Source organism: Coregonus clupeaformis, chromosome 28 (genome assembly GCF_020615455.1).
Source record: "Coregonus clupeaformis isolate EN_2021a chromosome 28, ASM2061545v1, whole genome shotgun sequence".
In the NCBI taxonomy this organism is placed as follows: domain Eukaryota; kingdom Metazoa; phylum Chordata; class Actinopteri; order Salmoniformes; family Salmonidae; genus Coregonus; species Coregonus clupeaformis.
This window is the reverse complement of record NC_059219.1, coordinates 3,689,454-3,709,143: the sequence shown is the minus strand read 5'-3', so window position 1 is coordinate 3,709,143 and position 19,690 is coordinate 3,689,454. Positions and strand designations below refer to the sequence as shown.

Genomic DNA, 19,690 nt, shown 5'->3' with positions numbered 1-19,690 from the left:
AATTTAAGGACAGCCAGGGGCACACTCCAACATTCAGACATAATTTACAAACTTAGCATGTGTGTTTAGTGAGTCCACCAGATCAGAGGCATTAGGGATGACCAGTAATGTTCTGTTGATAAGTACGTGAATTGGACCATTTTCCTTTCCTGCTAAGCGTTCAAAATGTAAAGAGTACTTTTGGGTGTCAAGGAAAATGTATGTAGTAAAAAGTACAATATTTTCTTAAGGAATGTAGTGAAGTAAAAGTAATAGTATATATAAATAGTAAAGTAAAGCACAGATAACCCCAAAAAACTACATAAGTAGTGCTTTAAAGTATTTTTACTTAAGTACTTTACACCACTGCCACTATACTGTTTTCACCTTTACTATGTTTTCAGAGAAGAGACAAAGGGCTGAGACTTCTTTATCAAATAGGTACAGTATTCTGGATATAGTACAGATGCCAATAGGTACAGTATTCTGGATATAGTACAGATGCCAATAGGTACAGGACTTCAGTATGAAAATGTATGCACTCACTAACTGTAAGTCGCTCTCGATAAGAGCGTCTGCTAAATGACTAAAATGTAAATGTAAATGTAATGTAAATGTACAGTATTCTGGATATAGTACCGATGCAAATAGGTACAGTATTCTGGATATAGTGCAGATGTTTAGTTTAGAAGTACAACACACACATCCAGTAACTTGCAAGTGCAGTGTCCAAAAAGTAAAGTGATGAAAGAATGTCGAAAGCCCCCGGTTAAAACATTAAAATTAGCATTTAAAAGTGTGGGGGTCTCTACCGTATCCTTCGTTCATACTAGTGTATACCAGTGTGTGTAGGTGCATTGTAAAGAACTCACAAGGACCATTAGAGCATTACAGAACACATTGCTGTTTTTATTAAAGCCTTGACTGGCAATAATACTGAAAAAAGTGAACTCAGAACAGATGGTGCATGGCAAGCCCACGGCTTCTCTTTTTTTGTTTTGTTTGTTTATTTGTAATTTTTCTTCATTTTTTTGTAAGAGTACATTAACTCCTGCTTTTATTGTAGCATGGATAACATCAATAAAAGAGAAAAAGAAATATACAACTTATATTACACTGTGTTATGAACAAAATATAAATCTATAACTCTATGTTATATTTACATAATTATCTTTCTCCATTTTTCAAGTTGAGATGGTAAGATACGTTTTTCTTTTTTACTAACTCTGACTTTGTTTTGAGCTCCACTCATGACATTTGATTGTCTTAATTATTATAATCTTCATCATCATCATCATCGTCGCTGTATCAGCCAACCTCACTAGTGTCTAGCTCCCTATCTACATAACCCGCTCATTAAAAACTCTGGACCCTATTCATTAGTATAACTAGAGCCCAGTGTTTGTCCTGGCCAGGTCACATGGTCAGGTCACAAAACTCCTGGCCCTAAGTACAGTATAATACCTCAGTATGTGGCAGACCTAGCCAGCTGGGATGATTGAACTTGTAATCCCCTCCTTTTCCCCACACTGTCTAGTCTACTTATCTAACCTACAGCTTCCAGACAGAATACAGGACACCCTCTCTCCAGCATTAGGTCTCACCATGGCCTGATTGTGAGGGTGTCTGTATGGCCAAGTATGATTGACTGTGAGACTCACTATCTGGCAATAGGCATGGTTGTGATTGATTGTGTAAGAGAAACATCTACAGCAAGCATGACTGGGCTGGGTCACTATCTGGCAGCACACCTGTAGAGTGAGTGGACATGGCTAACGGCTAGGCCATAGGGTGGAGCTAAAACAAAGTAGTCTCCAGAGTTCTGGAGTCACATAGATATGACAGGTCATCTTACTGGTTATGCTGTGGAACATTGTTGGACAGGCAAAGTAAACACTGATTTTCCTATGGGTCAAACATGTGTGTGTATGTTCTGATCACGTCCTAATTTGATCAAAATCCTGATCGCGTTAATAGAAATTTGCACAACTGTGTCTGCTAGTAATTTGTGTGTGTCTGCTGTGTGTGTGTGTCTGTGTCCGCCAGCCTCAACGATGTTCCACGGCATCTCAGTGAAAATAGCAACCCTAGTAAACGAGAGCCTTGCTCCTTTGTTCAGAGAAAACAGAATATAATAATATAGCTGTTTTCTTTTATCGTCATAAAAAGAAAGAAAGTAGAAGAAACTTCACATTATACATGAACCATTACAAAAAAAAGATCACCTTCTTCTTTTCTCTGACCACACAGAGTCTGAGTGCTTTTAGAAATGGGTTTGGACATAAAAGGGTTAAGTTGTCAAGATGAGGGGCGCAGATGGGGAGAGAGTTAGTGAATAGAAAGTCCTGTCTCCTTCACGAAGAACGACAGCCGTTCGTTCGCTGCCGTCCGTGTCGCTCTACCTCCTCACACAGCGTCCATACAGGATTAATACTAAACAAACAGAACAAATGAAAACAGAAACCAAAAAATGTAAATTAAAACGCAAGTAAAAAGTAAAAGGACAACATTAGATGTAAATACTCTAAACCAGCTAAATATAATAATGCTTCATTGACCGAATAAGTTTCATAATGGTCATAAAAACTCAATAGAGGACAAAATAAATTATACTGTACATAACTTACTAAAACTTAAAGAAATGCTGACCATCATTATAATTATTGTTAATAATATTATTACACTAGAGGCAGTTTGAATAAAAATAATAAAATACAGTATTCAAATACAAAACGAAACACTGACGTGCTGATATAACGATCAGCTCCTCCCAATAAGAACAGCAGAATGACGTGTTTTGGGGACACGGACAGGGACAGAGTAAGACACAGGGGGACATAGAGGGGGACTCTCAGAGAGAGGGACAGAACGAGGACAGACAGCAGAGACTCTAAACTACCAGTAGAAGCCCACAGGAACCCACCAAACTTCTATAACAAAATACACACCAACTTTGTGTGATATCAGTTGGGAGTATTATGAGATGATTTGGGTTGTGGGTTTGGCTGGATCAGTTGGCAGTGGAGTAGAGTTGTTATGGGGTTTCAATTGGGGAACTGGGGCTTGGGGATGTGTGTGTGTGAGTCTACAAGAGAGCCATAGGGCTTTCTCTGTCTCTATACACCAGGATACTGAAGTTCTGGGGGCTCACAGGGGAAACTCCAGTGTTGTCTGTTTGTCTTGGAAAGGGACAGAGTTCTGGGACCTAGTGATGACTAGACCAGCTCACACAGACTAAACACACACACACACACAGCGAGTTTGCTTACACACACTCTCACACACATACAGGGGGATGTACCTTCCAAAGACCCAAAGTCCTCATGATCAGAATAAAGGAAAGGTAAACAAAAGGTAAAAGAGCGAGAGTGTAACAGGAGAGAAGAGGGTTGGTGGGAGATTGTCTCATCACACAGTACTGTCCAAGCTTGCCCATGATGAGAGACTCTTAGGTCCCCCCCCACAGTCTCCTGAAGTGAGCCGGTCCTCACAGTCCAACACATGGCGGTGGCCCTGACTGGACTGTCCCATTTTGACTCTCATAAGGGGAGTCACACACACACACAGAGGGAGGATATCTGCTGATAGTACACTGCAGAGTTGAAGAAAGAATAATAATTGTAAATAAAAGTTTTGCTTTGACTTCTGTCAGGTGCTTTACAATGAAAAGGGAAAAATTCTATTTTGTATCTATTATTAGAACTGTAGCACAAAAACAACAAATCACATTCACAAGCCACTTGTTGGCACCGTGTACCTGAGTGAGAATATCATAGAACCAAGAAGAAAAAAAACGGTTTTAAAAGTGTCTCTTTTATAAACAAACAGGTCGGCCTTTTTAAGTGTCTCTTTAATCAACTGACAGGCCTGCTGTTTTAAAAAAATGTATCTTTGAAGTCAAACTGGTCTAAAAGGTTGTTTTTTCTGTGTTTTCTCCTCATATCGTAGCTTACTCATGACATAATGTATATCTCATCTTGCCTCTATGGCATACACAGCAGTAATACTCTAGTACTCTGTAGAACTTTGTAGTACTTTGTTAGTATGCTGTAGTACTGTGTAGTACTCAGCAGAAGTCATGGCAATCAGCTCGTCTCCTCCTAGACTCCAGTCGGTGTAACAGTCAGTGTGAGTGACAGGTCCTGTGCTTGATTTCATTGGTCGGTTGCTGGTATCGGGATTCCAATGGGAGGGGCTTGGCTCTGAGGTCCCAGATTCCTTGTTGGTTAAGGGGTGAAGGTGGGCGAGGTTTGTGACATTGGATGTGATTGGATATAAGGGACGGATAGTCTCTCAGGATTGGTGGATGGACGGGGGTGTTTCCAGCAAGAAGCTGGGTATCTGATTCTGATTCGCTCTGCTTTCTTTATTGGTGGTTGTCGTTATCACTTCCATAATCTCCCTCCTCATCCTCATAATCAAAGTCGTCGTACGCATCACCGTTGCTGTCGTCCAATCGCAGCTCCTCCTGTTTGACTCGGGTCTCGTCTCCCTTGAGGCTGGGGTGGTAGGGGGTCTGGAGGGGTGGGGCGGCGTGCTCGGGGCTGCTGGACAGTGAGGAGTGCTCCGAGGGCATCTGGGGGGAGGGCAAGCCTGCCATGGAGAGGGCACCTGGGTACACCACGCCCGCCGAGGACAGGGGCAGCTGGGCCTGTTGTCTGGAGAAAAACACAATACAACAGTTAGTACAGTATAATAACATAATATAATGTAGAAATCTGGATGAATAAAATGAAATCCATCAAATGCATTTATATAGCTATTTTTACAGTCAACAGTTGACACAACGTGCTTTATAGTAAACTCAGACCACAAAGAAAAGTTTTAGAAAAAACTCCTTGCGAGGAAATACTTTATCCCACAGTCAGAAGTTTGTGTGTATGTGTGGTTTTAGTTGGTTACTCACTCACCCCACAGTGAAGTACTGTCTCATCTCTTGTCGGCGGTTCCTCATAATGGCCTTGTACTCTCCAATCCTCAGCTTCTTCCCGTCTACCAGACAGGTTCGTTTGGGCCGGGGTTTGTACTTGTAGTCAGGGTACTTCTCCAGGTGCTGCTTGCTCAGCCTGGCCTGCTCTTCATAGTATGGCTGCTTCTCTAGGTTAGTCATGGACTTCCAACGAGAACCTGGAGAGAGAGGGAGGATGGTAGAGGGAGAGAGAGAGAGGGAGAGAGAGTGGGAGGGAGAGAGGGAGATAGGGAGAGAGAGTTGAAAGCAGGTTAAGTGTCGTCCTAGTTCACTGTGCTCATCTCATCATTAGAGTTCAAAATGATTACCTCACTCTGTCTGTCCTCATTGACCTTATTAACACACACACACACGAGCGTGCAAGCAGACACACACACCGACACACATAAGCGTGCAAGCAGGCACACAAGCAAGCACACAGCAAGCATGCACGCAATTGTATTTAAATACAATACGTACAATATGTTCACAGCCTCTTTGCAGAAGACCTACCAAATTCTAAACCACCAAAACACATCTTCTCCAATCTGGCTCTTTACAGTGTATCTGGCTGCAGTGTACAGGCATGCATGTGTGCCTATCGTGATCTGGCCCCAGTGTGTGTGGTGGGGTGTGTGTGTATCTGGGCTGAATTTACATTCTTGCTACTACTGCATGTTAATGGGTAAAAGCTGTCTGTGCTGGCCTGGTTAGCTACCACACTCCTTTCCCTTCCCTTCCCTGCTGGAATAGGAAACTCCTTCTGTTAACAATCGAGAGCGGGCCCTTATTAAAACCAGATTTCCCAGTGTTATAAAACGTTTAGGAGCTCTTTAAAATGTCAAACACAATCCCAGAGGTCTGGGGAGAATGTCACCGACTGGAGTGCTTGTTTAATGCATAATGAATTATATCATCATTGTTGGAGCTCTCCGTTCACTCTCCAGAGCTAGTCATTAAGAGCTAGTTCCACAATACCGCTTCTTGTGAGGAACGGGGAACGGTGTGTGTGTGTGTGTGTGTGTCGTGTGTGTGTGTGCGTGCGTGTATGTGTGTTTGTGTGGATTGTGTCGCGTCTCTCTCCCAGCCTTAGACGTTGTGTGTCTCTGGGGACCCCTCTAGGTTCACAGCCCTCCGTCTCAGTAGCACTGCTAGCTAACTACACTACAGATGTTCAGGCAACCAGAGATAAGGACGGGACAAAATATACTGTCAATCAGAGTGCTGCTGTCACAAAGAGAGACGGAGGTACGGTGTGCGATAGGGGCCACACAGAGCACAGTAACAATGACTGAGTATTGATGTGGTGTGGCTAGGGAGGAAGGGAATAGAGACACACACACACACACACACACACAAGAGAGGATAAGTAATTTCCATAGAGAGGAGTTGAGGGGGAGAGGGCAGAGAGATCATGTATTCTTCTGCGCCTGAGGAACACACACATAGAGAGAGAGAGAGAGAGAGAGAGAGAGAGAGAGAGAGAGAGAGAGAGAGAGAGAGAGAGAGAGAGAGAGAGAGAGAGAGAGAGAGAGAGAGAGAGAGAGAGAGAGAGAGAGAGAGAGAGAGAGCAGCAAGGCCACACCACAAGGGATCAGCTCATTCTCACGCCTCTCTCTCCCTCTCTCTCCCCCTGTCTTCTATCTTCCACTCTCTCTCTATTCTTCCCTGAAAGGCAGGCACACTCCTTCTCTCCCCTCTCACACCCCCCTTTCCCTCCTCTCACTGTCTGGAGGGGGTCTTAGTCTTACCGAGGATTTTGCTGATGTTGGAGTTGTGCATGTCGGGGAAAGCCTGGAGAATCTTCCTCCTCTCATCCTTTGCCCAGACCATGAAAGCATTCATGGGTCGTTTAATGTGCGGTTCGCTGTTGCCTCGGCCCCGGGCCTCACGGAACATCCTGGAATCAGACACACTGGGGCTGCCTGTGTGAGAGAGGGGATGTATACACATACATTAACACAATCAAACACACTTATTCATATATGCATACAGTCTTAGACACACACACACACACACTGTTTAAGACAAAGTACAAACGCATGTTTGTTCACACACACACACACACAAACACATACCATCTGAGTCTCCACTCATGGTGAAGTCCATCATGGCGTGGCTGAACTTCTCTCTGTCCTCTGACTGCTGCTTCAGCTGGTGGCTCAGACTCTCCAGAGCTGCCTTGTCCTGGAGAGGAGAGAGACAAACAGTCAGTCAATCAGTCAGTCAACATGGAAACCAATCAATCAAGTATCTATAGACAATCAATCAATCTTTAGACACATTAGACTGCTTTGTTCTCAGGGGGGAGAGAGATACAGGCGTCAGTCAATCAACACGTTAGGTGAACATATCAGTCAATAACCAGGCTATAAAGCTATTGATTAGCACATGTAGATAATGTATGTTGGATGTGTGTATCTGTGTTGTTAGGCTTGCTTAGTGGGGGCAGAGGGCATAGTTAGTTGGCACTAAAGCATTGTGCTCTGGTCTGTAACCAGCCTGTCTATGTGGCAGGGTGGAGACAAGGGGGGCAGAGGGCAAGACTGGCACTAAAACAGGTAATAGCTGATGTCATTATAAGAAAGACATTGAGATTATGTTTGTGTCCATCTGCTCTGATTGGATGTGTGTGTGTATGGGAATGACTGTGTATGTGTGTGTGTGTGTTATATCCCAGCAGCCACCTGCATGGTTATGCTGGATGTCTCTCTCACTCTCTCTGAGGCCCTTGGGGTCGATCCATTAGAGAGAGAGAGACGCTCCACACACACGCCTGCATTTACAGCTTAATTATACGATTAGAATCCATCCCAAAAGCGGTGCATCTTTAAAAACAACACTCCAGCCCTGGCCTAACCATTAGAAGATGACCCAGACAGACTGGCACCAGCCTAATGAAATGCATATCTCTGTTTTACAGCACTACAATTTAATTGTTCAGCTGAGATAATTCATCAGATTTGAATAAATATCATCGCTAAAGAGAGAGCCAGAGAGAGAGGAGGAGAGAGAGAGGAGACAGTGAGATGAGAGAGAACAAGTATGAGAAAGGGATTTGTCTGCGTGAAACTATTTCAGGGAAAAATGCTGCAGAGATGACTTGTGGCGAAACAAGTGACACTAGATAACTCCCTGTCCCAGATATTGAAACACTGCTAGCATTGATCAGTATCTGTGTCATTGTATGTATGGAATGTTCACTGCAACCTCAAAGCCAATCAATCCCAAACCATTTAAAGGGTGGAAGAATGGTTTATTGATATCAATAACCACTTAAGGTACTACTGATTGAGGATCTATACTTTTTAGGACAAAACAATGGTAGAGAAAATCAGCATGGTTGTGTTTGACCCAAAGACTCTCTCTAAGTCAGAGTTGAGAATAAGTTGAGGTGTGGAAGTTGTTTAACAAACAGAACGCAACACTATTCATTGTAATTAATGTAATACAATCATTTGTTTAACTAATAAACTATACTAGGTACTGTACTGTACTGTACAAGAACCTTATAAAACTGACACCCAGGCATCATGTGTTACAGAGGTAACCTTCAGTCAGTGTCTAGTCAACCTACACATTGTTCTATTCATGTGTTAGAAATCAGCTGGCCATGGTCTGCTCTATTTTAAACTATAGAGGACTGAGACTGAGAGAAGCGGAGGATTATTATTCTAATGTTGTTCATCCAGCTTCATCCATCCACCCAGCAATCAGGACAATTATAACCCCAGAGGATTAGGGGAGAGCTGGGCAGAGAGTAGTGGACGTGTCAGGTCCCTATGGAGCTACGGCTATGGGGTTCACATTGAAAGTCAACTCTGAATAAATTACTTGCTTTAAATGCAAAATCGTCCATTTTAGGTATGAGACTGTAAATGTGTCAGGAGAGAGAGAAAGGAGACAGAGAGAGAGAGAGAGAGAGAGAGAGAGAGAGAGAGAGAGAGAGAGAGAGAGAGAGAGAGAGAGAGAGAGAGAGAGAGAGAGAGAGAGAGAGAGAGAGAGAGAGAGAGAGAGAGAGAGAAAGAGAGAGACAGAGAGAGAGAGTGAGAGAAAGGAGACACAGAGAGAGAGAGAGAGAGAGAGAGAGATAGAGAGAGAGAGAGAGAGAGAGAGAGAGAGAGAGAGAGAGTGAGAGAAAGGAGATAGAGAGTGAGTGAGTGAGAGAAAGGAGAGAGAGAGAGAGAGACAGAGAGAGAGAGATAGAGAGAAAGGAGATAGAGAGAGAGAGAGTGAGAGAAAGGAGAGAGAGAGAGAGAGAGAGAGAGAGAGAGAGAGAGAGACAGAGAGAGAGAGAGAGAGAGAGTGAGAGAAAGGAGATAGAGAGAGAGAGAGACAGAGAGAGAGAGAGAGAGAGAGAGAGAGAGAGAGAGAGAGAGAGAGAGAGAGAGAGAGAGAGAGAGAGAGAGAGAGAGAGAGAGAGAGAGAGAGAGAGAGAGAGAGAGAGAGAGAGAGAGAGAGAGAGAGAGAGGAGAGAGCTGTTGAATGTCAGCAGTGCAGATGCTCTTTAAGATCCAACGCGCTGCTGTGCTTGTGTGTGTGCCTCTGTGTGTGCACCAGCTGACTCCCAGTGTGTTTAACAAATAACCACAATTTAGCCACGCTGCCGAGGAGCAGGCGCCGTCACTTCATATTAGCGTCTCCTCGATGCTTCGCTAGCAGACTCCCCGGCCCTCCTCCTGCCTCCTCCTGCATCCCCTACCTACCCCGCTTCCTCCAGCCTCCCCTACCTCCCCCGCTTCCTCCAGCCTCCCTCAACACCCACCCTGCCCCCAGCACGCCTCACAGACACACACACACTCATTACCTCAGCCAAGGGTTCCTCTAGCTGACTAATTTACCTTTACTGCTCTTATTACACAGGTTATTGACAATTATGTAGACTGTTTCGAAATATACCGACATAATGCTGAATTACATTTCATCTTAATGTATCGTATTATATCCTATTACACTATATTGTGTTGTAATGTGTTGTAATACATTTAATAAAGGTAAATTATACTAGAATATTACATTAAATTCTAACATATTGTATCATATTACACCACATTGTAGGTTAATATAGTATATTGTACATTGCAGTACAAATCTCTATATATATTTTTTTACATTTTAGTCATTTAGCAGACTTAACATTAGCAGACTTAACATTAGCAGACTTAACATTAGGAGACTTTCATTCATTTTATGATACTGTAGCTAGGTGGGACAACCACATATCACAGGCATAAAAAGTGTAATAGAAAGTGAATGTTTCCTCAATAAAGTAGCTATCAGTAGGGTCAGAGCTAGAAAAGGGGAGGGGTTGTCTAGTGCAAGTGCTGGTTCATTTTTATTTTGTTATTATTATTATTATTTTATTTTTTATCGTAATGTAGCTACTTTTCTAGAGGGGAATTTATTCCTATTTCTTAAATCCAAGGTCAGGATACAGGGTTATATCCTGTTAATACAACATAAGTAATAAAGTATGAGGACAGAAGGCATGTGGTTGTGTTTAAAAAATAATACTTGGAAGGTTAGGGATGTACTAACATATCTGACCTTGTCGGAGCGTCCGTTGTTGAGGCTGAGGTTGTTGACGGCGGCCACCTTGGCATCCAACACCTGCTGTTCTCTCTTCAGCTGCTCCTTCATCTGCCTGGCCTCAGCGAAGGCCTTGGTTACAGCCTCATGGTCATTCAGATAGCCCCCGGAGGACAGGGATGACAGCAGGTCTGATGAGGGAGAGAGACAGCCACAGAGAAGAGGATATGTTAATATTAGAGACTGGATGATAGGACAGGGATGACAACAGGTCTGGAGAGACACACAGACACAGAGACACACAGGAGAGCATGTTCCTAATAAAAACTCAATGAGGGGAAATAATTGTAATTTATTTGTGTGTATTTTAGTTTGAATTAAATCATATACAGTTGAAGACGGACGATTACACACACCTTAGCCAAATACATTTAAACTCAGTTTTTCACAATTGCTGACATTTAATCCTAGTAAAAATTCCCTGTTTTAGGTCAGTTAGGATCACCACTTTATTTTAAGAATGTGAAATGTCAGAATAATAGTAGAGAGAATGATTTATTTCAGCTTTTATTTCTTTCATCACATTCCCAGTGGGTCAGAAGTTTACATACACTCAATTAGTATTTGGTTGCATTGGTCATTATGTTTGGTCATTATGGCAAACAGTTCTATTTTTGTTTCATCAGACCAGAGGACATTTCTCCAAAAAGTAAGATCTTTGTCCCCATGTGCAGTTGCAAACCGTAGTCTGGCTTTTTTATGGCGGTTTTGGAGCAGTGGCTTCTTCCTTGCTGAGCAGCCTTTCAGGTTATGTCGATATAGGACTCGTTTTACTGTGGATATAGATACTTTTGTACCTGTTTCCTCCAGCATCTTCACAAGGTCCTTTGCTGTTGTTCTGGGATTGATTTGCACTTTTTCCACCAAAGTACGTTCATATCTAGGAGACAGAACAAGTCTCCTTCCTGAGCTGTATGACAGCTGTGTGGTCCCATGGTGTTAATACTTGCATACTATTGTTTGTACAGATGAACGTGGTACCTTCAGGCTTTTTCTGAGGTCTTGGCTGATTTCTTTAGATTTTCCCATGATGTCAAGCAAAGGGGCACTCAGTTTGAAGGTAGGCCTTGAAATACATCCACAGGTACACCTCCAATTGACTCAAATTATGTCAATTAGCCTACCAAAAGCTTCTAAAGCCATGGCATCATTTTCTGGAATTTTCTAAGCTGTTTAAAGGCACCGTCAACTTAGTGTATGTAAACTTCTGACCCACTGGAATTGTGATACAGTGAGTTATAAGTTAAATAATCTGTCTGTAAACAATTGTTGGAAAGATTATTTGTGTCTTGCACAAAGTAGATGTCCTAACCAATTTGCCAAAACTATAGTTTGTTAACAAGAAATTTGTGGAGTGGTTGAAAAACGAGTTTTAATGACTCCAACCTAAGTGTATGTAAACTTCTGACTTCAACTGTATATACAATTTTTTTTTGAATCAAAATAGAATAGAATAGAACGTGATTGTTCAACTGTAAATGGAAACTTCTCCTGTATGTCTATGTTTGTCAGATTGCAGATCGCTCCAGTTCTTTTAGAGATAAACTATTTGGAGGCAAATAGTCTCTAAGGCCATCCAGAATAAACACTGTCCTTAACCACTCTGAGGTACTGTAAATACATGACCATACACACAACCAGAGGGGAAACACCCGTACATGCAGTCACACACACACCCAGACACAGACTGACCAGTTGACTGCTAAGGCTGTGTGTGTGACTCAGTTTGTACCTGTGGCCAGATCTGCGCTCTCTTAGCCTCCACTGAGAGACAGAGGCCTTCAAATCACACGCACGCACCCATACACACACACACACCTGTCAAAACACTGCCACTGTCTCTTCACAGCAGTTCTGTCACTAGCAAAACAGGGGCCATTTTAAGTCTGGATGTCATTTACCGTGGTGAATGTCACTCCCACCCAGCGGCAGATAGAAACACAGGAATCCTGACAGACCATCTAAAAGCCCAATCCCTCAAATCTCCAAATCATTCAGATTTATTTAAAAGCTCCTATTTTATTCTCTCCTCTCCTCCTGAAAGGGGATACCGTTTTTTTTACACAAATACACACACGCATGCGCACATGCACACACACAAACACACACACCTCCTTTCGGCCTGCCTGTCCACACTCACAAACACACACATTCCCTCACTGTCCATTCATTTTTTTCATCCAAAAGCTCATGGAATTCTCTGAAGAGTAGAAAAGCGCAGACAGGCAGCATCCCGGAAGATCCTTTTAAACCCAAAAGCCTGCTAATTTGCCCGTCCGGAACATCTGCCCAACGCATATCAAAGATGATTCTCTGTTTCTTTTCAGCGTTGTTATTTGCATTATTGCAGCGGCTTAGCGGCTGGAGTGTCAGCAGCATCTGCTGTGTGACTGTGAGAGGCGGGAGGTCGGAGGTCGGAGGGAGGGATGGAGGGATGAGGGAGGCCGTGCTATCGCTCTCTCCCCATCTCTGGGTTAGCTCTAACAAAGAGCTGCTCCAAGCTTATGGCCCTTTATCTATCACTAATCCCTCCTGCTAATGCCATCTCAGGGCAGATTACGCGCTCAGATTTGTAATGACAGAGGAGTGAACTCTTACAGAAGTCATAACGGCAAAATCGGATGCAGAGGGCTGGAGAGAGAGAGAGAGAGAGAGGCCGCTGGGGTCAGCTGTGATGGCTGGCTTGCTGGATGGTAGTGGGTTTCAATGTGTGTGTGTGTTTGTGTTTGTGTGGATAGAAATAGGGGATGTGAACGTGTGTGTGTGTGTGTGCAGAGATGGACTGGGTCTGTGTTCTTCTCTCTTTTAATGTGTGTACTGTGTGTGTGTCCTTGTGTGTCTGATTGCCAACCTAGGCATGACCCAGATAGGAGGGCTGGGGCCAACAGTGAGACCCAGCCAGAGCCCAAACTCTACCCTACCCTGCCCCTCACTCTGCTCTGCTCTGCCCTGGCACTAACGCATCAGAGTGGCCACACACACACTGTTGAAATTAGAGAGTCACACAGAGTGGGTCTGAGCAGTAGAGGTCACAGACACTGACAGGCTTTCAGAGTTCAGTCCTTCAAATCAGACTCTCTCAGACTGTCATTGTGGAGAGGTTGGATTGTGGGAGACTGACTGATGGAAGTCAAGGACAGATGCTGTGATGAGACTGGACAGAGAGGAGCACGCACAACCAATGAATAATAACCATGTGTTATCAAATCCATTTCAAGTCATAACTCCCTGTCTCTCTGTGTTTGACTGCAATAGCTAACAACATGAATCTTCTTCTGACCTGCTAAACACTCTAACAGGAACAGATGGAAACAGATTGTGTGCCGTGGCAGCAGGCAGACAATCATTGTGATCTAAATGAAACGGCTTGCCTCAACATGTTCCGTCTGAAACTTTACAACCTAATCCATTTTTCAGAACAAAAAACATCTGGGATGTAAATCCACTAATCTGCTATTAAATCCTGTGATTTGTTGAAAAACACTGAGATTGGAAAGAATACAAGTTAGAAATGGCTAACTGCTGCGAGAGGAGGAGGGGTGTGTGTATTAGCATGTGTGTGTGTCTTATAATAGCTGTGTGTGTGTGTATGTTTGTGTGTGAGTTCTAACAGCCGTGCCGTGTGTTTATAATAGCCTTGCGGTGTGTGTATGTGTGTGTGTGTGTGTGTGTGTGTGTGTGTGTGTGTGTGTGTGTGTGTGTGTGTGTGAGTTCTAACAGCCGTGCCGTGTGTTTATAATAGCCTTGCGTGTGTGTGTGTGTGTGTGTGTGTGTGTGTGTGTGTGTGTGTGCTGTTATTGTGTTATTAATGCAGGTTGTTATGTGTGTATCATTCTGTAAGAGGCTTGTCTAATCACATCTGTGATATGTCCTGTCTGTCACACAGCTACTCTATTAATCTGAAAACACACTCCTTCATCTCTATCCTCTTCCATCTCTCCACCTCCTCCTCCTCCTCCTCCTCCTCCTCATCCACTTCCACCTCCTCCTCCTCCTCCTCCTTTATTTATTTATTTATTTTTTATTTCACCTTTATTTAACCAGGTAAGCCAGTTGAGAACAAGTTCTCATTTACAACTGCGACCTGGCCAAGATAAAGCAAAGCAGTGCAATAAAAACAACAACACAGAGTTACATATGGGGTAAAACAAAACATAAAGTCAAAAATACAACAGAAAATATATATACAGTGTGTGCAAATGTAGCAAGTTATGGAGTTAAGGCAATAAATAGGCCATAGTGCAAAATAATTACAATTAGTATTAACACTGGAATGATAGATGTGCAAGAGATGATGTGCAAATAGAGATACTGGGGTACAAATGAGCAAAATAAATAACAATATAGGGATGAGGTAGTTGGGCGGGCTAATTTCAGATGGGCTATGTACAGGTGCAGTGATCGGTAAGGTGCTCTGACAACTGATGCTTAAAGTTAGTGAGGGAGATAAGAGTCTCCAGCTTCAGAGATTTTTGCAATTTGTTCCAGTCATTGGCAGCAGAGAACTGGAAGGAACGGCGGCCAAAGGAGGTGTTGGCTTTGGGATGACCAGTGAGATATACCTGCTGGAGCGCATACTACGGGTGGGTGTTGCTATGGTGACCAATGAGCTAAGATAAGGCGGGGATTTGCCTAGCAGTGATTTATAGATGGCCTGGAGCCAGTGGGTTTGGCGACAAATATGTAGTGAGGACCAGCCAACAAGAGCGTACAGGTCACAGTGGTGGGTAGTATATGGGGCTTTGGAGACAAAACGGATGGCATTGTGATAGAATACATCCAATTTGCTGAGTAGAGTGTTGGAGGCTATTTTGTAAATGACATCGCCGAAGTCAAGGATCGGTAGGATAGCCAGTTTTACGAGGGCATGTTTGGCAGCATGAGTGAAGGAGGCTTTGTTGCGAAATAGGAAACCGATTCTAGATTTAACTTTGGATTGGAGATTCTTAATGTGAGTCTGGAAGGAGAGTTTACAGTCTAACCAGACACCTAGGTATTTGTAGTTGTCCACATACTCTAGGTCAGACCCGTCTAGAGTAGTGATTCTAGTCGGGTGGGCGGGTGCAAGCAGCGTTCGGTTGAAGAGCATGCATTTAGTTTTACTAGTGTTTAAGAGCAGTTGGAGGCTACTGAAGGAGTGTTGTATGGCATTGAAGCTCGTTTGGAGGTTTGTTAACACAGTGTCCATGAAGGGCCAGATGTATACAAAATGGTGTCGTCTGCGTAGAGGTGGATCTGAGAGTCACCAGCAGCAAGAGCGACATCATTGATATACACAAAGAAAAGAGTCGGCCCAAGAATTGAACCCTGTGGCACCCCCATAGAGACTGCCATAGGTCCAGACAACAGGCCCTCCGATTTGACACATTGAACTCTATCTGAGAAGTAGTTGGTGAACCAGGCGAGGCAGTCATTTGAGAAACCAAGGCTATTTAGTCTGCCAATAAGAATGTGGTGGTTGACAGAGTCGAAAGCCTTGGCCAGGTCGATGAAGACGGCTGCACAGTACTGTCTATTATCGATCGCGGTTATAATATCGTTTAGGACCTTGAGTGTGGCTGAAGTGCACCCATGACCAGCTCGGAAACCGGATTGCATAGCGGAGAAGGTATGGTGGGATTCGAAATGGTCGGTGATCTGTTTGTTAACTTGGCTTTCAAAAACTTTCGAAAGGCAGGGCAGGATGGATATGGGTCTGTAACAGTTTGGATCTAGAGTGTCACCCCCTTAGAAGAGGGGGATGACCGCGGCAGCTTTCCAATCTCTGGGGATCTCAGACGTTACGAAAGAGAGGTTGAACAGGCTAGTAATAGGGGTTGCGACAATTTCGGCGACAGGTTTTAGAAAGAAAGGGTCCAGATTGTCTAGCCCAGATGATTTGTAGGGGTCCAGATTTTGCAGCTCTTTCAGAACATCAGCTGTCTGGATTTGTGTGAAGGAGAAGCGGGGGGGGCATGGGCAAGTTGCAGCGGAGGGTGCAGAGTTGGTGGCCGGGGTAGTGGTAGCCAGGTGGAAAGCATTACATTTTACATTTACTTTTACGTCATTTAGCAGACGCTCTTATCCAGAGCGACTTACACATTGGTGCATTCACCTTATAGCCAGTGGGATAACCACTTTACAATGTTTTTTTTGTGTGTATTTTTTTTGTTATTTATTATTATTATTATTATTATTATTATTATTACTATTTTTATTTTTATTTTTTTTGGGTGGGGTGGGTTGGGGTAAGGGGGGGTAGAAGGATTACTTTATCCTATCCCAGGTATTCCTTAAAGAGGTGGGGTTTCAAATGTCTCCGGAAGCATGGCCAGCTGTAGCAAAATGCTTGTTGAAATTCTCGATTATTGTAGATTTATCGGTGGTGATAGTGTTTCCTCCTCCTATTCAAACCCCCGCTTAACCATCCCTGCCTCTCTCAGTTGCTAATAAACGCTTCACATTAATATACCCTACAGGCGTACACAATGGGAAAACACTACTTATAGCATATTTACATGTGTGAACACACATTGTAGTCAGTGAACTATCAGTGTAGCATGAATAAATGACTTAAAAAATGACTTAATGGTGATGTGAGTGAAATAAATCACATTAATGTCAATACATTAATTAAATCACATGAATGTACATACTTATTACTTAAAACATCTACTACTATTATTATTATTATTATTATTATTATTATTATATTACTACCACTACTACTAAAAATAGTACAACATAAAAGTGTGTGTAATGTGCCGTGTCTGTAAAATGTCTTCTCTTTGTTTGTACATAGCTAAGTGTGTGTGGGTGGGTGTATATATACTGTGTACACACAATACCCCATAATACCAAAATAAAAAACAGGTTTTTAGAATTTTTAGCAAATGTATAAAAAATAAAAAAAATGAAATATCACATTTACATAAGTATTCAGACTCTTTACTCAGTAGTTTGTTGAAGCACCTTTGGCAGCGATTACAGCCATGATTCTTCTTGGGTATGACGCTACAAGCTTGGCACACCTGTATTTGGGGAGTTTCTCCCATTCTTCTTTGCAGTTCCTCTCAAGCTCTGTCAGGTTGGATGGGGAGCGTCGCTGCACAGCTAGTTACAGGTCTCTCCAGAGATGTTTGATCGGTTTCAAGTCCAGGGTTCTGGTTGGGCCACTCAAGGACATTCAGAGACTTGTCCCGAAGCCACTCCTGCATTGTCTTGGCTGTGTGCTTAGGGTTGTTGTCCTGTTGGAAGGTGAACCTTCGCCCCAGTCTGAGGTCCTGAGCGCTCTGGAGCAGGTTTTCGTCAAGGATCTCTCTGTACTTTGCTTCGTTCATCTTTCCTTCGATTCTGACTAGTCTCCCGGTCCCTGCCACTGAAAAACATCCCCACAGCATGATGCTGCCACCACCATGCTTCACCGTAGGGATGGTATTGGCCAGGTGATGAGCGGTGCCTGGTTTTCTCCAGACGTGGCGCTTCGCATTCAGGCCAAAGAGTTCAATCTTGGTTTCATCAGACCAGAGAATCTTGTTTTTCATGGTCTGAGAGTCCTTTAGGTGCCTTTTTGCAAACTCTAAGTGGGCTGTCATGTGCCTTTTACTGAGGAGTGGCTTCTGTCTGGCCACTTTACCATTAAGGCCTGATTAGTGGAGTGCTGCAGAGATGGTTGTCCTTCTAGAAGGTTCTCCCATCTCCACAGAGGAACTCTGGAGCTAGAAGGTTCTCCCATCTCCACAGAGGAACTCTGGAGCTCTGTCAGAGTGACCATTGGGTTCTTGGTCACCTCCCTGACCAAGGCCCTGCTCCCCCGATTGCTCAGTTTGGCCGAGTGGCCAGCCCTAGGAAGAGTCTTGGTGGTTCCAAACTTCTTCCATTTAAGAATGATGTGTGTTCTTGAGGACCTTCAGTCATGCAGAAATGTTTTGGTACCCTTCCCCAGATCTGTGCCTTAACACAATCCTGTCTCGGAGCTCTACGGACAATTCCTTCGACCTCATCGCTTGGTTTTTGCTCTGACATGCACTGTCAACTGTGGGACCTTATATAGACAGGCGTGTGCCTTTCCAAATCATGTCCAATCAATTGAATTTACCACAGGTGGACTCCAATCAAGTTGTAGAAACATCTCAAGGATGATCAATGGAAACAGGATGCACCTGAGCTCAATTTCAAATATCATAGCAAAGGGTCTGAATAGTTATGTAAATAAGGTTAAAATAAAATGAAGGGGGAAAAAATGTGTAAAAAATTCTAAAAACCTGTTTTCACTTTGCCATTATGGGGTATTGATGAGGACATTTTTTTATTTGATCCATTTTAGAATAAGGCTGTAACGTAATTTTGTTTTTGAAAAAGTGAAGGGGTCTGAATACTTTCCGAATGCACTGTATATATGTGTGTTATTTTCAATGTATATATGCATTGTGAGTGGATACAGTCCCTTACCTACGGAGCTGACTCTGGAAGGTGGTCCTCCGATGCTGGAGGGGGCTGTGCTGTGTTTCATGGTTCCGGTGCTATGGTGGCCCAGCTTCATGGTGGGGACCTGTGGGGAAGCGGGGGAGGTGGGTGACTTGCTCTCGCTTGCTGTCTTAGGCTTGGACGACAGGTTCAGGGGCTGAGCACCCTCGTCCTGCAAAATCAAAACACACCAGTTGTGGCCTAGTGGTCGCTGGGTGGGTTCAACCAATCACTGAGGATCACCTCAGACGTTTGCCCAATCAGAAGGCTTGGATTGGATTCTACAGCAAGGCAGAGTGGGCAGACATGTGGCCCATCTGCTCAAACCACAGGATGAGATTGACAAAGCTAAAATATATACTGTATGTTGCTTTGCTTGTTCATCACCATATACATTTCCCCATGCCAGGGACGAGAGCCATGCACATTCTCCGCCTCCTGAAAGAGGTACTGGACATGCCATGCCTCAAGGTGAGAATTCATGCTCGTGAGTCGTGCACATGCCACACAGAAGAGGACATGCATAGCACACTTATCAAATATATTATCCACAGCACACAATGCTTCACAAGGACACCACAAGAGCCCCTATCAGACACTTAACATCTTCAAGGTCGACATTAAGTCCAGCTGAGATCTTTCACAATGGCTCATAAGAATTTGGATGGAAAAAACAAGAATATAGAAAAATGCTTGTTTTTTTTGTATATTAAAAGGCAACGCGTAAAG

General features: G+C 43.5%; 1 protein-coding gene across 11 annotated transcripts in view; it reads right to left on the bottom strand.

The window, feature by feature from the left end:
- Positions 1–867: 867 nt before the first annotated feature.
- Positions 868–19,690, bottom strand: part of LOC121543628 (transcription factor SOX-5-like) — a 203,338-nt gene continuing 184,515 nt past the window's right edge. For 6 of the 11 annotated variants that reach the window (XM_045208484.1, XM_045208481.1, XM_045208482.1 and 3 more), the window contains 6 exons: positions 18,947–19,133; positions 10,466–10,647; positions 7,006–7,114; positions 6,679–6,852; positions 4,890–5,106; positions 868–4,637 (listed from right to left, as the gene is read on the bottom strand). In XM_045208484.1, coding sequence (XP_045064419.1) covers positions 4,346–4,637; positions 4,890–5,106; positions 6,679–6,852; positions 7,006–7,114; positions 10,466–10,647; positions 18,947–19,133 — 1,161 coding nt within the window. In that variant the 3' untranslated portion in view covers positions 868–4,345. Of the gene's footprint in view, positions 4,638–4,885; positions 5,107–6,678; positions 6,853–7,005; positions 7,115–10,465; positions 10,648–18,946; positions 19,134–19,690 lie in introns of all 11 variants that reach the window. The other 5 variants (XM_041853648.2, XM_045208488.1, XM_045208491.1 and 2 more) reach the window with 3 other exon arrangements.